Source organism: Rhamphochromis longiceps, linkage group LG6 (genome assembly GCF_057381845.1).
Source record: "Rhamphochromis longiceps isolate RC_006_pf linkage group LG6, R_longiceps_female_GT1.1, whole genome shotgun sequence".
Taxonomy (NCBI): domain Eukaryota; kingdom Metazoa; phylum Chordata; class Actinopteri; order Cichliformes; family Cichlidae; genus Rhamphochromis; species Rhamphochromis longiceps.
This window is the reverse complement of record NC_140562.1, coordinates 45041240-45058485: the sequence shown is the minus strand read 5'-3', so window position 1 is coordinate 45058485 and position 17246 is coordinate 45041240. Positions and strand designations below refer to the sequence as shown.

Here is a 17246-nt window from a genome sequence, read left to right as displayed (position 1 = left end):
GCTAGAAGGAGGCTGGAAACACGTGATGACCATGATTAGTCACCTGCTGCTTCAGGCCTTCAGATGCAACACAAAGAGATGTTTAGGCCTTTGCAGCATCGTGTCAGGTGGAGGTGTGGGCGTCTCTACTGCGACCGCTGTGTGCGCAACCAGGACGGAGATGAGAAGGATGGACGGACAGGCGGACCTCCTGCGCGTGAGCCAGAGAATCAGTGTTTCCTGCACCCCACCCCCTCCCTGTGCCACCTCCCTAGAAACACGCCTGACTGAAGGTTGTCTCCTACATTCTTCACTAACTTCCACAGCAGCTCAGAGTTTCAGTTTTTCTGAAACCCTGGAAACATCCCTGTGGCGCCAAAACAGCAAAAACACACAACGGCCTCATTGTCACGGCTCCAGTTCATCATGTGAAACTGGTGAAGCGCTGCTTTCAGCAGAGATGCGTGTTTCTTTCCCACAGACACACAGGTCCTGAAGCCTCCGAGGATTCAAACACCTGGGGCAGATTTGTGCATTTTGCCTGCTTGGTAATCTAGCCTTATAAATGTAATTAGATTACCACGGAGCAGATGACCCTGCAGCAGGAAACCTGCAGCTTCCAGGCAGCTGCCCAGATGTGCTCCTGCTTACGGCAAAGCCTCAGAGATGAGAGGGTGTTTTTTTTAAAGTGATTTCAAACATTTTGAGGTACTTGAGTGTTTTCAAGGGAAATTATTATCTTTAAAAGTAATTTATTTATTTCTAAATACACTGAAACTATCATCAGATTGTGAAAAAAAAATCGCTTTGAGTTTGTCGACGGAAAACTTCTCCGGAAAGCAAACTAGGACCTTGCAGCGCTGTGGTGTAATACCACTTTGTACCACAGGGTGGCGCACACAGTGAGTCAGAGTAACTTATTTTACCAGGTCAGTCTTATTTACACGCGCGGACTGGGGAAGAGCTTTGAGGAGATGTAGGATGTAACTTTTGTAACATCAAAGGTTAAACAGCGCACTCATAAGACACGTGGAGCGGCACCACACCGCCCCCTGCTGCTGGGAGTTGCAGCTGCAGTTTGCAGAGCGGGATCACAAAAAGCATCTTTAAAGGTGCTGCTGCGTGCGCAGGGGGGCAGTGTTTAGTCACTAATTGGCTCCTTCATGTGGAGCAGAGGGGCGGCCGCTGATTGGTCGCCAGTGAAACATCTGTATCCATACTTCCACTTGCGCGTGTCTCTGGCCAGAAAGCTGCCGCTGCGTGGGACAGTGGTGGTTGTGGTGTTTAGCCTGTGACGTTCCCAGCCGCACGTGCTGCCAGATGTCCACAGCATTCCCGGTTCTCTGAGAGGGGGACGCTCGGGGGTGGCCGTACAGATTCCGGTTTCCGTGTCAGGGCAGCGGGATGGAGGCGCAGCCGGTACCGGCTCGTTCTAGTCTTCAGCCGTGAGGACGCGCGTGAAGCCCCGCCCCCCTCCGCCGGCAGCTCCAGGTATGCAGACCGCAGACACAAAGGCAGCCGCCGCACGTCGTTTCCGTTTGTGAGGTGACCGCCCGCCGCCGGCTCAGCCTGTGGAGGCTGCAGGCGAACCCGCTCACGGGCACGCGCTCAGATGGACCGTCGATAAGTTTGGGGTCGGATCGGATGCTGGTTGCGTCACGAGTACGGAGCGCCGAACCGTTAGCCGACACCGGCGATGCGCGCGGTGATTTCTCTGCCGTGATAAGAGTCAGCTGACCGGAGCCCCGCGGCCGCACGCACGCGCCTCCATGCAGAGCCTTTGCAGGGTGAAGATGCAGCTGCGCACCGTGCTGGACGTCAAGGTGGTGGACGTGGAGAAGAGGCGCAGTCCGTCCAAGCACTACGTGAGTCACCTGCACCCCCGCACCTGGTCCCGCTCACGAGTGTGTGTGTGTGTGTGTGTGTGTGTGTGTGTGTGTCCCTGTGTGTCTGTCTCTGTGTGTGTGTGTGTGTGTGTGTGTGTGTGTGTGTGTGTGTGTCCCTGTGTGTCTGTCTCTGTGTGTGTGTGTGTGTGTGTCTCTGTGTGTGTGTGTGTGTCTGTGTCCCTGTGTGTCTCTGTCTGTGTGTGTGTGTCTGTCTATGTGTGTGTGTGTGTCTGTGTCCCTGTGTGTCTCTGTCTGTGTGTCCCTGTCCCTGTGTGTGTGTCTGTCTATGTGTGTGTGTGTGTGTCTGTGTCCCTGTGTGTCTCTGTCTGTGTGTGTGTGTCTGTGTCCCTGTGTGTGTGTCCGGCCTGTTCACAGTCACAGTGTGACTCCTAAACGCAGCGTTTAGCCGTCTCTCCGTGCGGCCTGGCTGCTGGGGGAGAACAGCCGCTAAGCTCGTCTCGAGTTGCGGCTATCAGCGAAGGAGGCGCCGGAGCTCGGGCAGCGCTTCAGCACAGAGAGCACGAGCACAGGTGAGCTGTCACACAGCCAGCCTGCTGCCTCTGCTCATCAGCTTCATTGTTGTTCTGAGCTCCTGACATGCTTTGGTGCAGTGTGGACACACGGGCATCACTGTGGAGACACTGTACCCACAGTTTACCTTCAGGGGGGAGCTGTGCTCACGAGCATGACACATTCACGGTAACGAGTCCGTGTTACCGTCCTTTACAGACAGCTGAGCGTTTCCTCTTACTTCTGTCAAGATTCTGTTTCATTCTTGAGGAAACGATGCTCCAGTTAAAAGAAGTTTCCTGCAGATGTTCATGTGTCAGCCTGATGACTTCCCTGTGGTGGAAGCCCCAAACCCTGGTGCTCCGTTTGAAGCAGCATTTTCCTTCAGAACTCACAGATGCCTTCAAACACACAAGGAAAGGCGAGCAGCGCCTAAACGCTGCAACAGTGAAGACAATACTAATAACACTACAGTAATGTGTCCTCATCGTGTGGGGTTAGGCTGCTGTTGGTTCTTGATGGAGATTTTCTCCACTTAAAGCAATGCAGGGTGTAACATCTAGTCCTTTTACTGAATCTGACTGTTTCTACAATGTGTCCTTTGCCTGTTTCTGAATCTCTTTTTAACGCATATATTTGTGTTTGTGAAGCACTTTGTAACTCTGGGTTTTGTCACACAAACAGCTGTCAGTATTTATTAGAAGTTACTGTAGAGTGACCTGTACAGAGGGTCTCTGCCTCTCAGCCTGTAACAGCTCAATGAATCAGTGGAGGATGATGGTAGATGGATGGGTGGATGTATTGTGAGATGATGTCCAGGCAGGAGCAGCAGGAGACTTTCAGCACAGGGTAAACATGATAATCTGCTCGCTCCATGTGTCTCACGGCTGTGTTCGAGCAGCTGCTACTAGAACAAAACCAGATTCTGTTTAATGCAAGAGGACGGCGATAAAGTTGCTGCTCGCTCTGCTGCGTTTGTGCTGCAAACCTTAAAGCTGTTCTACATCGTTGTGCGTTGGATCCAGGGGTCGGATGGCCTGTCGTGGACTCACAGAGCGGTTCCTTCTTATTTAAAAGGATCTTCTCGCTTTACCTTCTGACTTGCACTCATCAGAAAAGTGCAGGAGGTTATTTCGCCCGTCCCAGGACTCCGGCTGCTGTCCCCAAAGCTCCCCCTGAGTTTGTAGGAGTGTGCTCTCACCGAGTGACCGAATGAGTTTAAGGTGATGTTCGGTGAGCTGTTATTGTCTGTAATCTCAAGTGTAAAGAGCAGAGCGCGTCCTCGCTGACAGGCCATTCGACGTGTCGGACATCGCAGCCGTGATAAAATCTCGTACGGCCGTCACTATCAGCTCCGTCTGGAGAAGAAGCTCTTTTTTAACCAGGAAGCTGAAGTTTAAGTTGATGTCAAATCATGAGAGGATAAATTCTATACATTAAACCTCTTTGTTTGAAAGCTCGTGCCAAGGTGAGATGACCCTGCTCCGCACTGAGCATGTGCAGAGCAGGTTTGTGCACAGTGGCTTGATTTTATTCCTTTGAAAGCCAGATCGGTTCATCCTCGATAACCTGTAATAATCCTTTTTGCAGTCATGGCTGAAAAAAAGCCAGTTGCTGTTAATGTTGTATTTAATCTCTTAAAGGCCTCGTTGCATCAAACCTCTTTCCTGTAGGAATCTCGGTCACTTTATTCTCCACTTTCTGGACCAAGCGAACCCTCGTGACAGGCTCCAGTGGTTATTATTACTTTCCTGAAGCTCACCTCCTGTGGCCTCGCTCATCAATACCACACTTGTTATAAGCGTGACAGCGAGAGTTTGTGCCGGAGCTCTGCACCTCACATCCCCGCTTCAGATCCTATTTCGAGCTCATAAACAAGTCAAAATAAATGACCACCATGAAAGGAACACGATCTTGCTCATATGCAATTACATTCCTGCAGGCCCTTAGGCTGAGTGATATGTGGACACAATTAGCGCACTTATTCTCCTCAGTGTGCCGGGACACAACGAACCTGCTGCAGAAAACGAAGGAAGATAAAAAACCTTGTTTTCAATCATTTAAGGCCTGTTTAGGAGCACGTGACACGTCCAGCGTCGCAGCACAGTTCTGCAGTGCACACAGACTGTAAATAAAAGATGCAACTGCCTCAATGTCACCAGTTGGCTGCCACCGTCTTAGCTTTCTGAAAACCAGGAGTGAGCATGTTTGGAGATGGGGCTGGAATGCTAAGTTAGTACTAATGCTAGCTAAGCTAGGGCTAGCTAGGGTTAGCACGGTGCAGAGAGCTGCAGTGATGGTTTGGAGACGATGGAAGATATTCAGATGTTTACTGGGAGTGAGCAGCATGGACAGGGTTAGAAATCAGTCCGTCAGAGTGACTATGAGTGGATATACTGGACAGAGGACGATGAAGGAGGAGCTGCCAGGCAGGAGGAAAAGAGGAAGACCTCAGAGGAGATTCGTGGGCTGGACTGACTGAGGAGGACAGTAGGGATGGAGGGACGAGCGACGGCTCTGCTGTGGTGACCCAAAAGAAGACGACCACCCTGTGTGGAGCCATCCGTTGGACCTGATTGGAGCGTTTTGGTTGCTTTTACCTGCAGTGACACTTCAGTCAAAGCAGCCACATCTCCTCATATGGATGAGTTTCAAAAACACACAAAATATTCCTTTACTTCTGTTCTGTTGGGATAAGGTAGAGCTGGGCGATATGAGATTTTTTCATATCACGATATGTTTTTTTCATTTCAGGCGATAACGATATCTATCACGATATAAGCCAAATAACTATATTTGTAAGATTTAAATGTGCCGTTGCTCACAAGTAAAATGTGAAATAATCAGCAGCTTGTTTTTATTTAAATATTTATTTCCCATAATAAGTTCAACAGGGTAGATGTACTTAAGGAACATGAGACTTTTTCAGATAAATAAAGGCAAATATTGCAAACTACACAAAAGGCAGCCGCTAAAGCGTTTAAGTTTCAAAATAGAACAAACGAAACAGACTAAATTGTCAATTCCACTTAGAAACAAAATATTAATTCTAAAAATAAATCTTAGTTTGTTTTACAGAAGAGTAGACAAAACTGACTAACTTTTGTCAATATCAAATAAACTGAGAACTAAAAGGAAATTCTCAATCTCTCCTTGTTGCATAGCTGAGCTTTTCAAACAGTTTTAACAGTTACTTTAGTCTGACAAAAGCCGAATGACGAATTAGCGCTTCCAGTCAGAGACTGAGGCTACGTCCACACGTCCACACGTATTTTTGAAAACGGAGATTTTCCGTTTCTGTTTTAAAAAATAATCCCGTCCACACATAAAGGCAGAAATGAAGGAAAACGCCGCTATGAACATGCCAAAGCAGCAGGTGGCGCTAGATTCCTAACCGTACCGAAATGTTGGCCAATCAGAAGTCTAGAAGCCTCGGTGGGAAAAAGTAAACAAAGCTGGGGCATAGAAGCAGAACCGAGTCGTATGTGTGGAGGGACAGTAACTGTGTGTATATGTAAGCATTTAAACACTGCAGAGAGTAGAATTAACAGTAACAGTATTGTAGAAATTCATTTCACCGAAACAATAACGTGGCGCACAGTGTGACGCATGCACCAGTTTATTGTATTTCCAGACTTGCTTTCGGCACAATTTACAGTGCAGCTACTCTGTTTTTTGTCAGACTTGAAATAGCCGAAATACCTTCAAACTACGGAGCTTCTATGGCTCTTCCGTTCGACAATCTCTCCGGCGTTGGAACCATCATCTGTTTTCTCTTCGGTCACGCTCGGTTGATTTTTCTAGTCGGCACACTCATTTCCTCCATTACCCGCTGGCTGCTTCCCAAACAAACACACGTGCAGCTTGGCACTTGTGCTGCACGTAACAAGTCACGCGACGTGACGCTGCGGCTGTGATTGGTTCGGCTCTGCGCTACTTAATTTGGATTGGCTGACCTTTTTTTTTTTTTTTTTTTTTTAAGAGGACAAGAGCGGCGAGGTCTATCGCGATAGCTTAATTTCTCTATCGAGTAAAAGTTATATCGCGATACATATCGTTATCGTTCTATCGCCCAGCTCTAGGATAAAGGCAGGAAAACCAGGTGGTGCAGATGTAGTCAGCTGTCACTGCACCAGATCTTTGCCCTGTCCTGCCTTATCCACTAATACATTAAACATAGAAGTGACAGATTAAGAAGCAGGGATGGAAACCACTATCTTAGCTTAGTTTACGATATTAGGATGGTAAAAGTCACCGTCTCCTGTGTCCCGCTGCTTTTGGACGGAGCTCGGCTGGCCGGTTGCTCCTGTCTGCAGTGTTTGTGCTCATTAGCATGAAAATAACTGGAGCTAAGCTGATCTCTGTGCGCCTCCAGCTCCATACTTAATACACAGACAGGAGATCAGTCTTCTAAGCTCGCTCTCGGCAGGAAAGCGAATAAATGCACTCCTCAGAACGTCAAATTATTCCTCAAAAACACACACGGAAAGCAAATAATTATTCTTAGCAGGCTAATTGAAAATACACCCACGGGCAGGTGCTCGGAGACACTGAATTAATGGTCTACTGTTGATAATATAGACACGGTTTCAGTGCAGCGCGGGCTCTTTCTCCCTTAGAGTGGATTAGTCGTGTAACACGAGCTTCCCAAATCGGTCCTGCTCTATAGGAAGGCTTGCTGAGCGCGATCCAGGCCACTCGTGTGTGCAGTGAAGGCGTAAGAGGAGCTTCTTCTCAGAGCCGTACTGTGTTTGGAGCTCCACGGTCTCAGCGGGCTAGTCTGTGGCCTAGTTTCCCTAGCTACCCGGTCTCAAGGGACGAGGCGAGTCACTGTGAGGAGAGAAAAGTGGGAGGTGGGGCGAGAGGGAAGCGGAGAAGACGAGAGGAAGACACAATCTGTGGAAAACACTGAATCCCATTTGTAATGTTTGTGAAACCAGCTGGAAATGCTTATCCTGTGGGAGGGGAGGGGGGGATTACAGCCTGGCTTTTGTCAGAGGGGAAACTGGACCGCTGAGTCGCAAACACGAATCAAACACACACTTTTTTTAAAGGGTTTGTGTACTTGCAGCAGGAGGTGATAAAAGAGAAAGCAGGCCGGGCACGGCCATGTTTACTTTAAGCTTCTGTTTCCCTACAAGTCCCAGTCCCATAACGTTTCATTTTCCAGAGACTCCTGCGCTGCGCCGAGGCCCAGGCTGGAAGACGCTGTTATTTGGCGCCGTAAAACATCTCTTCAGAGGGCCGTCCACACTCGCATGTTTATTGGCCTATCAAACACAGGCTGATATCTCAGTAAAAAGAGCGCCTTTTTCCAGACTCGCCTCTAACTGGGAAGACGACGGTTTACGAGGCCGCCTGCTTTTGCTGGTGTCAGCGCGTTTGAGGCGGGCGCCGTCATGCCGTGCTGATATCACCAGGACCTCAGGTCGTTTTCGTGCGTTTGATGATCGAGGAAAGAACGACGACTGTGTTTTTGGTGAAGGCACGTGTGTGAACACCTCCTGGCGATGACGTCATAACTGGAGCTGATGAGAGATGGCGTGCGTGTGGACATCATGTGTGGCCTGCACGGTGCTGGCTTTGGTTTTGTTGTTTGGGAAACGGTTGGATCTTATGTGAGCGAGCAGGCGGAGTGATGGAGGGAGATGGAGTTGGCTTGCAGCTCTTTTCATGAGATTAACAGATAGTCAGGGAAACTGGTTAAAACATTATTAGAATTAGATGCTGCTTCTCTCCCAAAGCACAAGGATGATTTACGAGGAATATTTGAGCGCAATCAGCTACAGTACAGCAGCAGTTAGACTCAGTCACACGAATACGTCAGTTTAAACAGTTAATCCAGTGACTTAGACTGTTGCTGTAGCCGGCAGTTGGAAGATAAACTCCCATCAGTTTGGTTTCCAGAGGCAGCGGTTAGCAGCTATCAGCAGGAAGCTGCAGACAAAGCCAACAGACATCACCTGTCAGATTAAAGCGCAGGTGTGCTGGTAGTCTGACGTGCACATCCCTGGGAATCACTACTGTGATTGGCCTGTTCAGTAACGTTTGGCTCCTCCTCAATTCAGTTTTATTTATACAGCTTCAAATCACAACAGCAGTCGCCTCAAGGAGCTTTATATTGTACAGTAGAGCCTACAATATCACCCAACAATCATATGACCCCCTATGAGCAGCACTCTGGCGACAGTGGGAAGGAAAAACTCCCTTTTAACTGGAAGAAACCTCCAGCAGAACCAGGCTGAGGGAGGGGCGGGGCCATCTGCTGTGATTGGTTGGGGTGAGAGAAGGAAGACAGGATAAAGACATGCTGTGTGTTTCCTGCTCCTATTTCTCTGCTGTTTTTGAATTTATCAGGAAGCAAATAACAATCGTCAGTATGAGGAAGAATAGTTGTAATATAAAACACATATATATGATATAAAACACCAGGACGTGACAGTACTGCGTCTGCACAAGCATAAAGCTGAGCAGTGATGGCGGCCTCTTACGTGGGCTCTGCAGAGACGTGCTCCTCACAGGTTACCTCCAGCGCCTGCAGACGCTCTACAGCCCTGTGCCACTGGCGTCTCAGGAAGCCCAAAGCAGGGAGAGGAGGAACATGATTGGACTCGTGCTGCTCTGTCTGTTCTTCGTCTTACGGTTTCCTGTTGATGTGCTGAATCTCTTCAGGCCTCAAATGAAGGCTCGGTGATCTTCCGTGGAAACAGCGGCTCGCTCCGTGCTGTCCCTGCTTTTAGTTTGACCTCACGTGTCTCTGCCCGTCAGGCTGCACAGGTTGTGAAGTCTGCAACTTGTGTTGTGGTGCTGTCAGCCGTCTAACGTTGCTCTGGGTTTCTCACACGAGCGCCGATGTTCAGACTCAGACCAGCTAAAATTCAATAACCGGGAATCCGCCGGGCAGAGCCTGCCTTTGAAGCGGCGTTGGCAGAGTGATTTATTTGAGCGCACGACCTTGTCTGCTTTTTCACTTCGCTGGAATCTAATATGGAATAACTTGAGAATTGTTCTTGTGTATTGTGCAATTGTATGAAGGAGGCTTCAAAGCTGCACAGGACTTTACCTGCTGAGCAGACACTCCCTGCGGCCGCAGCTCGGGCACGCGAGGCGTGACCGGGCCCCTTCAAAGCGGCTCGCTGACAGTTTCGAAGCATCGCTGCGGCGTCCTGCTGCGTGGCTGCTAAAGGCCACAGCTTTGGCTGCATCTGTGGAGGGGTTTCCAGAGGCTCGAGAATGAGCCTGTCCTACAGTTCGCGTCGCTGCTTTGACATTTTTGTCAGCAAACAGCTTTAAAGCTTTACCGTCAGTTGCTAACCTCTCGACTAAGTGACCCTATTAGACTCGAGTATATTTAGACCAGCTCCATGTGGAAAGACTTGACTTTTTCCAGCTCGATTTTTTTCTTTGATGGTCTGAAAGCATGCCGCCCGTCTGTTTTATAAGTTCCTTTAAATATAGTTTAGGCGGGGTTCAGCGCATTTAGTGGCTGGGCCCACATTCAGGGCCCCACCAAGAGCTCGGCTCCTTTGCCTTCTTGTCCTGGAAACGGCGAGGCTGGGTCCTGGCTCTTCTCCGACGCTGTAAGTTTTGTTTTTGTGTTTTTATACGTTCTCCGTGATCTGCGATTGTCGATGAATTATTTTAACGTCCTGGTAATTAGAGGAGCGCTCTACAGAGGCGAGGCGGGGGGAAATAAAGCGAGCTGTAAGCTCGGCGTGAATATTCATAACCGGTTCAGACAAACACGATGAAATAATCAGAGGTCCAATTTGTTCAGTCGTAAGAACTCGTGTTTCTGTCGTTGCTTCAGAGCATGAATAAAACTTTTGTTTTCAAGCAGCTCTCCCTCTGTGGGATTAGCAGATGTGTGAGTGCTTTTCTTCCTATCTGGGACGTGCTTCCCTCCCAGGCCTTGTTTTTTGGGAGTTTTTTTCCCCGCGTTGTTGTTTACGCTCTTTGTGAATCTTTTTTTCTGACTGGTTTGAAGGACGAACACGTCAGTGCTGTGGCGCCTGATGAGAAGCTTCTATTCTTACATATATATCTTATGTATTTCTCCTATTCTGTAGCAGCTGTGGGCTGTTTCTCACGTCAGTCTCATCTCATTGTTTCCTAATCTCGTGGTTTTAGCGTCAAACTCCTTCCTGTTTCCAGATGCAGGCCTGGTTATTCTCAGCTCACTGTCAGAAACCCCGAGATCACGCAGATGTTTTAATGTGGCCTCCTCACACAAATCTCAGCCTCGGTTTTGGCCTTGCAGCAATGCCTGGTCCTGCTGCTGTGCAGCAATCGCAGCTTTTTTAGCTCCCTGTCTGTGGTGATGAAAAATGTATGCGAGTTAATTTGCAGATTTGCATTTATTTAACAGGCAGACAGATTATTTCCTAACTGACATTTGAGTGAGTCAATCAAACAGTTGATTCGGGGCATTTATGCTCTCACGACTGGGCGGACTCGAGCTCTGAGTCATCTCAGCTCGCCTTATTTTAGTTGCATGAGTGTCTGGAAAATGCAGCTACCATGTAAAATGCAAACAGAAATGATACAAATGTAATTAGCAGCCAATCAGACGATGTTTGCTGCTAGATTTATCCTGAGAGGCGGCAGCGGCGGGGCCGAGCGTGTGCAGTTTATTCCAGGGAGTGGGAGGGCGTTCGGTTAAAGCGTGATATTTTGGGCTCGAGCAGACCCGGGACCTCGTCGGTTGTGTTTTTCACTGCGGTTGCCATCACATGCCCATCTGCTTCTGGGGTTTGGATCCTTTCACTGAGTCCACGTCCTCCCGCCTGGCTCACGTCTTACACTTAAGCTCAGCACGGATTTTCATCCGAGTCGAATTAAGTGGTCCAGATGCATGATGGGAGGATGATAGTCTGGCATGCCATTAAGGTCAGAGGAGTTTATAGAGCACTCATATACACACAGCCACTTGGTAAAATTGCACTGCTGCGTGCTGTTAGATCCAAGTCTGTGTTGGCTGCTTCATGTCGAAGTACTGCTGCAGAGACATGACAAAGACTCGCTTTACGCACACAGTTTGCTCCCACACTCGATCATCCAGGCTGATCCTCGTCACATGGTTCTGTCTGACGTCAGCATGACATCAGCATGACATCAGCATGACATCAGCATGCCAGCGCTGCAGTTTTCAACTCTGGAAACAGAGAAAAGTCCAAACTCTATCATGAGCTGTTTTTCTAGGACTTACCTGACTGATGTCAGCCCATCTTTAACCTCCACACTACAGCCTGACAAGCCCGTCGGCGTGACATCGACCTGCACTGATGGAGGACAGGGCAGCTCCCTTACTTAACCCACTCAACAGTGGGAATGCGTCCACAGCAGACCGTGTCCAGCTGTGTCCTACATATTAGACAGTTGTGGAAAACATCCCCAAATTATGCAAAGTTCATGGGAAAAATGTCTTTTGTAGCCTAGAGGAACGTGGAACTCTTTTTTTTTTCCCTGGAAGTTTCAAAGTAATTTGAGTTAGAAAAGGTCGTGGAGGAATCGCATTTCATCTTAATTAAACTTAAACCTTTCAGTACGCCTGGAATCAGATTTGAGTTCGTAGAAACTTCATTAATGGCAACGACTTCATGTCTTTAGGCGTGTAGGTCGAGCTGACCTGCTGAAGATCAAACAGAAAGTCAGGATGGAGAAAAAAACGACGATCAGCAACTCAAATGACTGCTAGTTACAGCTACGGTATCTCTGAACAGCACAGCAGATAAGAACAGGAAACTGAGGCCAAGCTTCACGCAGACTCCTCTAAATCAGAAACCTTTGCCTGGTCTGATGAGTCTCAAAGTTTAAAGACGGGAGGGTCAGAAGTCTGAATGTTGTTTTTATGGTCTTTATCATGGCTGAATCTGAGCCACGGGAATGAAGCGATCTTCTTTGGTGACCCCGTCATCCAGGTTCAGCATCACGTCACTCTGTAGGTAATCGCATAGACAGCGATGCCGTAGTTATTTAGACGTTTTTACATTCAGCGCCTCGTCGTCTTCATCGTGCTGCTCAGCTGTTACTGAGCACAGTGACTCTGATGAATCTAACAGTGGTACAGATATTTGAATCGCACCGGCTTAAACACAGTGATGGCACTGCTGTTATAAACTGCTTAAAAATAATCGTCATTCAGCAAAAATAAGCTGTGAGAAGAGCCGGGGGCAGAACCTCCATCCTCCCTCAGGCCAAGTCTGATGTGAGCTGCCAAGAGCACGTTTGTGTTTCTGCTTCCTTATTTATGATCACATGAAGCTTTGAAGGGACGAGGCCTCGTGTTACCCGAGGACACCTCAACCAGCAGCTGATTTAGTTTCAGAAACTCTTTTCTTTGATATTAAGGAGCAGTAAAACGAGCTCTTTGCTTCTTCTCACAAATGCTTGTTACGCTACAGAAGTCACACAGACACTTGGATGTTGCTGACGGTGGCTGGAGCCATTTTTGGGACTCAGCGTGACCCCGGGAGCACATTTTCATAGCAGTAAATGCCAGAGCTAATCACTGTGGCGACACCCCACCGTGCACGTTTGTCGTGTGACAGTTGCAGCTTCTGCATGCCAGCAGCCGTGTTTGCATGAGAGTGAACGTACCGCAGCGGCGAGGCCTTTTAACCCTCCGCCTTTGTTGTGGAAGTTCCTTTGTTCGGGCTGTTGCCCTTCCTGCGTCAACGTTGAGGCTTTTGACTCAACCTCATTCATCTCGCCGCTGCTCTTGAGACTCTTGGCAGGTACGGAGGGTTGGAGTGACGGCGTAAGATCAGTCCCAAAAGATGGCATCTGCTGAAACAAAGAGCAGCAATGGCTCACCGGGGAAACGCACACCGCCTGTTTGATGCTATACGTGAGGCAAAGGCAGTTGTTTGCGCTGCGTCTAGGCCACTTTACTGAAATGCTTTGGCTGGGTGACAGTGCTGTTTTACTTGTATGTAGCTTATAAGTACAGCAGCAGCACCACAAGTGAAGTTTGGATCGTCTCTGGCAACAGCAGAGGGAAAAACCTTCATCCTAGATTTGAAACCACGATAAACGTCAGTGTCTCTTCATCATAGTTACCATCGTTACCTTGACTTCAGCAGCTTTAGTTGCCTCAAACCTGCAAGAACTAAAGTCCAGAGATGACGACCACGAGGATGACCGGGGGTTCCTCCCACAGCCAAAATACTTTAAGTGTCTAAACGTAACAAGAACTACAAACTGAAATTCCAAAAAAAGTTACAAACCTTAAATAAAACCAATACTTTTTTCCCACTACGACACAGAAAACATGTCAACGTCTAAACGCACGTTTGAACTGAGACGTTTTAATGTTTCATGGAAAAAAAGAGCACATTTTTAATTTGATGTCTCAAAAACGTCGTGATGGGGCGACGACTGGAAACTGAACCTGAACTAAAAAGAAACAAATCAAGTTAACTGGTAACATGTCACACGATCGGGTACAAAAAGAGCATCTTTGAGAATCAGACTGTGCATCTACAAGCTGTGGAAGACTTTCAGTTTTGAAGAATCAAAGTCACTTTTGAACCACGAAGGTGAACTTTTATGTAAAAATGAGCCTTTTTTCTGTTAAGGAAACATTTGTAATGAAGGTTTGTGTCTGACTTGCTGTCCACTGTATTTCCATCCATCCTGAATATGTGTCCTCAGCATTTCTGTATTTGCATTTAGCGTGTTTCATATTCGGCCTGCACAGAACAGGAAGCACTTTGTGCAGCCTTACGTGTTGCTTGGTGAACAGCTGTTTCACATAAATTGCTAATAAAAACATTCAGAGATAATTTTAATATTTATTCTCACTTCCTGTCATTTTGGCGGTGGCGTTGTTTTAACCTTTTTTCTCGGGGCCGACTAAAACCTCTTTGGGCTGCGCCAAAAACTCCTTTATGCGGGAAAAAACGTTGTTTTATTGACCATCTTCGATTGTGCCCACGGCAGCTCGAGCTTGCAGTCTGTTACGTAACAGCTTATCCACTCGAGTAATTTCACATCCAGGTCTTCTCTGAGCGCCTTTATAACAGCAATTGAGAGATCCCACCTGCTCTTAACGTCTCTGATGAAAATTTCCTGGCCTCTGGATCCGTTACCTTGGTTATCTATGTTTCATTAGATTAGAGATGATGGCAGCTTCACTTAGCTCCTCTTGACAGATAAATGGACTCTATCTCAATCTTATCAGGCCTCTCAGGGCTGCAGCGTGGCTTCATCTGGCAGGGTAAAGGCCGCCAGGTCAGTGTGCGGGGAAAAGAGGGATGATGTCACCGTCCATCCTGTGGCTGGATGGCGGTTTTATGACCGTCAGCTACTGTGATGCATCAGTGCTTTAGGCGAACGATTGCGAGTTTGTTTCCAGCAGAGCAGCTGGACAGACAGAAACCATCACGAGTACAGTTATTGATGATGTGTTTGCCTTTACCAAGCGTCCCTCTATCAGCCCTCAGCCAGGCTGTTGTTGTTGCATTGAAACCCAACCTTGTGCAACTTGAAAGAACCTACCACCGTAGGTGCATCTGTGTGTGCATCTGTGTGTGCATCTGTGTGTGCATCTGTGTGTGCATCTATGTGTGCATCTATGTGGTGCTTCGTTTCTGTCACATGTGCTGCGTTTGTGACTTTCGCAGTCCAAGCTTGTGCGCTTTTGTTTCAGGTGGAAGTGTTGAACAAGTCTTCTGGATTTAAAAGATTAAACCAAGCTGCAGTTTTAACTTTGCCTTCTTTGTCTTTGCAGGTGTATCTCATCAATGTCACCTACTCGGACAACACCTCCCACATCATCTACAGAAGATACAGCAAATTCTTTGACCTACAGGTAATCCCCCATCAGCCTCGCCCCGCTCTGCTGCCCTGTGTGGGCCGTGCTTGGATTGAAGTCCCCGACGCTGCCGCCGCTCGCTGGTGTATTCTTCAGCAGGTCGAGCGTGTGAACTTGCAGCATTGTTTTGTATAGATTAATGTGTAAACCTGGCACCCGTTTGCTGCTGCTGCCGTGTCTCTGGCCGTGTTCGCCACACCTCGCCGCCTCAATGAATCGATGTGTGAGTTAGTAATTGGCGGGGGAGCGGGGGAGACGTGGCTTGTATGCCTCAGCCTGCACCTCTCTCTCCTCCCGCTCTTCTTCCTTTCTCGTCTCGTCGCTGGCTTGGCCTCAAAACGTCAGGGAGCTGACAGGCCTTTTTTATGGTACAAGCAAGAAAGCCACATGGAAGTCAAATTTAATGTACCAGGCTTTGCAGTGGCTTGTCGTTAGATGCTACGCGCTGCTCTGATTGGTGGCTTCTTTAAATAGAGCCTCGTACGGAGGAGGCTTTTTTCTGCTTTGCTGTCTTGGCTCAGACGCTTTACTCCCTTGTTTAAAATGTTGTTGCGGTGTCTCTTTGGGACTATTTATTTTGGAATGAGGCAGGAGTGGGAATGAAAACCTTTCCTGTATCTTTCACATGGACTCTTCCATACTGGGAGAATGTTTATGTGCACTCCTTCAGCCCCCTCGCACCTTTGCCCTACTGCAAGCTGATACCATATGTAGAGTGCACCAGGGGTCTACCAATAACTAGTAAATATAACAGAGCCACAGTGTGAGAGTTACAGGGAGCACATCTCAATAGCTCCAGTGTGCTCGTCCAGCAGGGAACGATGTTTCAATCAGCAGAGGAAAAGTCCTTTCTGAAAGGTCCCATTGATGACCAGTGAAAAATGGACCCTCACCCCTACTGCAGCTGATTAGTCCCAAACTGGAATAAAGAGAGAGGTAGAGTAATAAACACAGAACAGTATGAATGCTTCATACACTCAGAAAGAACAAAGTTCCTCATTGTAGTGGTTGAACAGCGGCCCTCTGAGGCACTACTTTGTGTAGGTGGACTTATTCACACCTTTGTGGTTTGTACTCGAACCTCTGGTGACAGTTTTTTTGGTTTGGTGGCAAAACTAGTTACAGTCTGTGATTAAACCTGCAACTCTAACAGTGAAAATAATATTTATCCAATGTCTTTGTGTATTTTGCCAAACACAGAGATCACAGATTGTGCAAGATGTGGTGCAAATACGCACCTTTTTAAAAACGTGTTCCTTTCTGGTTCTTAAATGTCCACAAATGCCATAAGTAGCCTCAGACGGCACATTTGTGGCGATTGTACCTGTGGGGACGTGAGTGGACTGTGGATTTATCACAGCTAATTGCTGAAATATCAGAAACAGATTGCATTAATTTCTAACTTGGCATCATTCAGCAGTAGATTGGCAGACTGAATGCAGACTGAATGCAGACTGAATGCAGACTGATGGCAGACTGATGGCAGACTGAAGGCAGACTGATGGCAGACTGAAGGCAGACTGATGGCAGACTGATGGCAGACTGAATGCAGACTGATGGCAGACTGAATGCAGACTGATGGCAGACTGAAGGCAGACTGAATGCAGACTGATGGCAGACTGAAGGCAGACTGAATGCAGACTGATGGCAGACTGATGGCAGACTGAAGGCAGACTGAATGCAGACTGAATGCAGACTGAATGCAGACTGATGGCAGACTGATGGCAGACTGAAGGCAGACTGATGGCAGACTGAAGGCAGACTGATGGCAGACTGATGGCAGACTGAATGCAGACTGAATGCAGACTGAATGCAGACTGATGGCAGACTGAAGGCAGACTGATGGCAGACTGATGGCAGACTGATGGCAGACTGAAGGCAGACTGATGGCAGACTGAAGGCAGACTGGCTCCTTCTTATGGCAGCATTTATATCAGGTCTTAGTGACAGTGAGAGAAGTTTTCCTATTTTCTAAAACAGTTATTAATGATAATCATTTTGTACTGATGTGGTGTTTGGTGATTCATGCCTCTAATATTCACCTCGCCTTCTAC

General features: G+C 47.9%; 1 protein-coding gene across 4 annotated transcripts in view; it reads left to right on the top strand.

Annotated features, from left to right (window-relative positions):
* The first annotated feature begins 745 nt into the window (after positions 1 to 745).
* sh3pxd2aa (SH3 and PX domains 2Aa) overlaps positions 746 to 17246 on the top strand; it is a 100031-nt gene continuing 83530 nt past the window's right edge. Inside the window, exons 1-2 of one of the 4 annotated variants that reach the window (XM_085408123.1) lie at positions 746 to 1844; positions 15109 to 15189. In XM_085408123.1, coding sequence (XP_085264249.1) covers positions 1749 to 1844; positions 15109 to 15189 — 177 coding nt within the window. In that variant the 5' untranslated portion in view covers positions 746 to 1748. The remainder of the gene's footprint in view (positions 1845 to 15108; positions 15190 to 17246) is intronic. The other 3 variants (XM_085408125.1, XM_085408124.1, XM_085408126.1) reach the window with 3 other exon arrangements.